General features: G+C 37.5%; 1 protein-coding gene across 1 annotated transcript in view; it reads right to left on the bottom strand.

Moving 5' to 3' along the window:
• Positions 1–3,029: 3,029 nt before the first annotated feature.
• The window catches only part of LOC122263536 (dual specificity protein phosphatase 18), a 2,743-nt gene continuing 772 nt past the window's right edge, over positions 3,030–5,000 (bottom strand). The window contains exons 1-2 of the mRNA XM_043032001.2: positions 4,885–5,000; positions 3,030–4,765 (exon numbers count right to left, since the gene is read on the bottom strand). The exon at positions 4,885–5,000 is cut by the window's right edge and continues 772 nt beyond it. Coding sequence (XP_042887935.2) covers positions 4,121–4,765; positions 4,885–4,956 — 717 coding nt within the window. The 5' untranslated portion in view covers positions 4,957–5,000 and the 3' untranslated portion in view covers positions 3,030–4,120. The remainder of the gene's footprint in view (positions 4,766–4,884) is intronic.

Here is a 5,000-nt window from a genome sequence, read left to right as displayed (position 1 = left end):
AACAACCGAAAGGGTAAACAACCTACCTTCAACCTCCTCCCCTTGTCATGAGTGCCTCGGTACATACATGCTGGCACTCATATCCCTTCGAACGCCAAGAGTTCTGACACCTGGGAATTTACTGGTGGTAATTATTCATGTGGAAAATGGTGTACATCATCAGTTGGTACTCCATCCCCCCCCCCAGTAGAGTAAGAAGAAATACCAAGCTTCGTGTTATAAAACTAACTGTTTAGTTAGGGTTCAAAGAGAGATGGTTTAAGAACAGGACGAAACGAGCTGTAAGGCTTTGTTATCTGTAATAAACATTATGGGGACACACAGGAAATAAACTTTAAATGTGCATACGAGAAATAAACTTTTGATGTGCAAGCGAGTCGTAAACTTTTGATGTGACCACGAGGAATAAACCTGAAGTTACGTGCTGTCATGCTCGAATGTTTTCTTTATATTTGTGAGTTAGCACAGTTGATATTACTTTTTTTTTTTTTTTTTTTTTTTTTTTTTTTTGTGTGTGTGTGTGTGTGTGTGTGATTACTCTGGTCTTGAATATTTCTATTTTTCGATTCTCATAAATACTTTTCTAATGTACTTATCAAACCTTCTAAACATCTACGTCTTTGTTTGTGTATATTTAGGTCACATGAACCTCCCTTTTTTACTAACTCACGAGACTCGGTTTTTGTGTGTAATCTTTTACATCTTAAAAATAGTTGACACTGATATAAACGCCGCAGTTTTATATACACATATCTCTCGTCGTATACTGTATATGTTTCTATGGTCATTAGTTATAAAAAACAACAACAAAAAACAACAACAAAAAACATATTCTTGCAAGGTATGAAAGTTGTATAATCTAGTTTTTTATTTTATTTTATTATTTTTTTTTTTTTATTTCGGCTCAGCTCTATACTGTTCTTCGTACAGCAGAGTGTGCAGTTGCAAGGTTGATTAGTAACAGGATATGTGATTATGTTTGCTTCACTTCATGTTCCCCCCAAAATCTCGATAATATTTTGGGTTTCGTGTTGGCTGCAAGGATTAAAGTTGAAAGTAGCTTTGCACTGCCAGTTTTACCTGTGTCGTATTAGGTTATTTACGCAGATGGATGTATGTATGTAGGTATATATCTATTTACTGCAGATACATGTGTACATACATACATGCATACATACATACATACATATATATATATATATATATATATATATATATATATATATATATATATATATATATATATATATATATATATATATATATATATGTATATATATAATTATAATTACTATTATTATATATTTTTTATATCTGCGCACACATGTGAATATACGATATATACATATTGCATGCATATGTGTGGAACCAGAAAATTTATTGCATAGACAAACTCTGCAAGAGTGTGTGTGTGTGGGTTCACTATGACATCCACGCACATGAATATAACTTAGTGCAACATATGTGGTCTTGACACACAATCCGAAAAGGAAGCTTATCTCGTGACGCTTACAAGTACACATAAGCTGAAAAAGAAGGGGTATTCCATCAACATCTCTTGCAAGAAACTGCAGAAACGAGGTAGTGTTTACAGACGTAGATAAAGGAGTAATAATAATGGGGGGGAAAAAATGTACCACAAATTCTATAATCCCCCTCTTCATCTCATTTCTCTGTGAGAGGCTATTTTAGCCCTTATATCTCCCGCCTATAAGTGAATAAATGCGCTACGCTTAAAAGGATGGATTCAGAGCGTAACGTAACAAAAAACAAAAAATCCCTTGAAATTCCACAGAATAACACAACGTACCTAAATCATTTAAAAAAAAAGTAAGATCAAACGAATAACAATCATATCCGGTTCTGCAGTAGTTTATAAAAAAGGATAGACCAGAACTGAAAGCATATAGAAGAAATATACCATAACGCACGCTGATTGGACACAAGAGCAGTCATTCACCCCGGCAATGAATGGGCGCCATTAAGCAGAAAATTTCCCGCCATCCGGACGCGCCATGGCGACTCTCTATTAATTAAATTCCCATCATTACGTCATCAATCGAATACTTTACGACCAATCATCGAGCCAATGGACTTCCTAATAGTACACAAACAAGTTTATTTTAGGGGCGGTGCTACATTTATGTGAAAACATTATCCATTGTGGCATTAATATGTTTATATATTGGACAGGGATCATTTATATAAACCGATAAAACGAAGGGTATGCAGGTCATGCCCAAATAACATTCACTTGGCATGCACAGTAAAGATTGGTTGAGGAATTATGTGTGTTATTATTTTCCTCTTTGGATTTTATGAGCTGCAGAATATAGGCTCTTAATCATATCTTTGTTATTATCATTATTAATATTATTTTTATTACTATTATTAATGTTATGATTATTGTTATCTTGATTGATGATATTACTATTATCGTTATTATTGATATTTTTATTACTATTATTATCATTATTATTATTATAGATATCATCGTTATTATTATCATTATTATTACAGATATCATCGTCATTATTATCATCATTATTATTTTTATCATTATTATTATCATTATAATTTTTATCATTATTATTATCATTGTCATTATTATCATTATCATTTTGATCATTATTATTATTATAATATTATCATTATTGTTATCATTATCACATTACTATTATCATCATTATTATTATAGCTTTAGGAGGATGATAAAAATGTATAAACAGAAATTTCATATCAAATGATTATATACAATAACAAAACATATTTCATTTTTATTGACTCTGTATTCATAAATATTTCCTTTTATTTATTGCATTTATCATTTGTGATTACTGAAAGATTATTCGTCATACATTACTTTTAGGTATTAAATAAATTGCTTTTTAAATCAAATATAAAAGACCTTTAAAATTAGATAAATTAAGATATTGATATACTATATATACACACAGCGATATGAATCTATTTTCTATATCTATTTCAAATCTTCTTTGGATCTTCATTACTAATTGAAAGAAATGAACAAAATTCAAATTGCCTTTTATTTAATCATATTCATCATATAAAAAAATAATTCACATTCATTTCCAGTAGCAATGTCACCGACCAGCGATAGACACAGGTCAAATACCTGAACGATCTGACCTGACCTGACCTAAAAAAATATCTCAGGAAAGGAAAGACAGAGAGTAAGAGAGTAAATGAGGACATAGAAGAATGAGAAAGAAAAAAAAAAAAAGATTAGATATATATAAAAAGCCAAATGCATTTCTCCTTTCACTTGCACACAAAATATATGAAATTTGCAATCAATGCAAAAAGAAGAGAGAGTTGACAAAGAGTTGCACAGAATGATAAGATGGTGACGCTGTTCCTTTACACTTAAGTAGACTCTGGATGTAGTTTGATATTAACATAGTATCTAACTTGATCAGAGAGACAGAGAGAGAGAGAAAGAAAGAGAGAGAGAGAGAGAGAGAGAGAGAGAGAGAGAGAGAGAGAGAGAGAGAGAGAGAGAGAGAGAGAGAGAGAGAGAGAGAGAGAGAGAGAGAGAGAGAGAGAGAGAGAGATACAAATAGAGAAATAGATAGATGGACAGAAAATAGATAGATAGATAGATAGACAGACAGAAAGATTGATAGATAGATAGTGAGATAGATAGAAAAAAGATAGAGAAGGGGGATACAAGCGATCTTTATATGAAATTCAGACGAAATGTATACCAGCAAGATATAGCGATACCTATCATCGGTTAGTATGCTTGCGTCAATGCAATTAGGTTACGCTGTTAGACAATATACTTTGCAAACGCAGTTATGCAACTTATGTATATGCAAGCGAATGCGTGAGTTAATGTTCCGATATAATGACAGCCGATTTCTCTGGCAGAAGTCTTCCATCACTTTCAAATGGACGTTAGAACAACATGCACTTTCACACACGAATACTTCGAAACACGCAACGGACAGTCCTTTAGTTAGAGTTGAAGTTCTGGATCAACCAGAAGGGGCACACAAAGGTGTTTTTTCCGGAGGCGAAACACGCCAATAGAGATAAACTCGTAGAAAAGAGGAACGTCCTGAGATCAGTGACAAATTGTTGGGAGGGGATAGGCCTATGCGTAGAGCCTTTCGAAGTTCCTGCGCTCGTGGATCATGCGCGCCCACCGGGTGTCCCTCAGCACCTTCAGCTCGTCCTCGCACACGTCGGGGATCGCCAGCCCGAGGGTGGCGTCGCGCACCAGCGTCACGCTCGCGCTGCCCCGGACGTCCCGCTCGAACTCGATCAGCTGCGAGAAGAATCCTGCGTTCGGCCGGATGTTCGGCCGCGCCTTCCTCGCGTGCTGGAAGGCCTCGCGCAGACTCATGTCGCAGTGCTTGACCAGGTAGGCCAGGACGAGCGCCGGGGAGCGGCTCACTCCCGCCACGCAGTGCACCAGCACTCGCCCGCCCCGCCGGCGCTCGTCCTCGATCTTGTCAGCGATGTCAGACATGTAGCTGGACAGGTTCGACGCCGCGGCGTCTGACACGGGCACGGTCACCACCTCCACTCCGTCTAGCGGCACGGCAGGCAGCTCTACCGTGCAGTTGATTACGCACGTGATGCCGAGTTCCCGGAGGCGTGCCTGCCGTACCGCCCGTGCCCCGGACAGGCAGAGCCAGTCCAGAATGACTGACACCTGACCCGCCCGGCCCGCCCGCGGCTTGTGCTTCTCCATCTCCACCTTCTTCTCCTTCCCTCGAGAGGACGCGGACACCATCTGGCAAGAGAACAGGAAGCAACTTCAGTTACAAACTCTCATGAACAGACAGCTACATCGCACAGAAATATCAAGGGTCATGTTATTGCATTCATTTGCAGCCTGTGAAAAAAACTTACCCTGAGTGGTTTGTCTTCATCGAGATCGTCAGCAATTCTGACAACGACTTGGCTGTGGATTTGTTCAGGCATTTTGTGCCCGTAGGACGGTCTTTAGATTAATGGAAGATACACTG

The sequence above is a fragment of the Penaeus japonicus genome, unplaced genomic scaffold (assembly GCF_977035675.1).
Source record: "Penaeus japonicus unplaced genomic scaffold, GWHDUDI00000001_assembly GWHDUDI00000003, whole genome shotgun sequence".
NCBI lineage: Eukaryota > Metazoa > Arthropoda > Malacostraca > Decapoda > Penaeidae > Penaeus > Penaeus japonicus.
The sequence above is the reverse complement of the archived record's forward strand: the minus strand, read 5'-3'. Positions and strand labels throughout refer to the sequence as shown.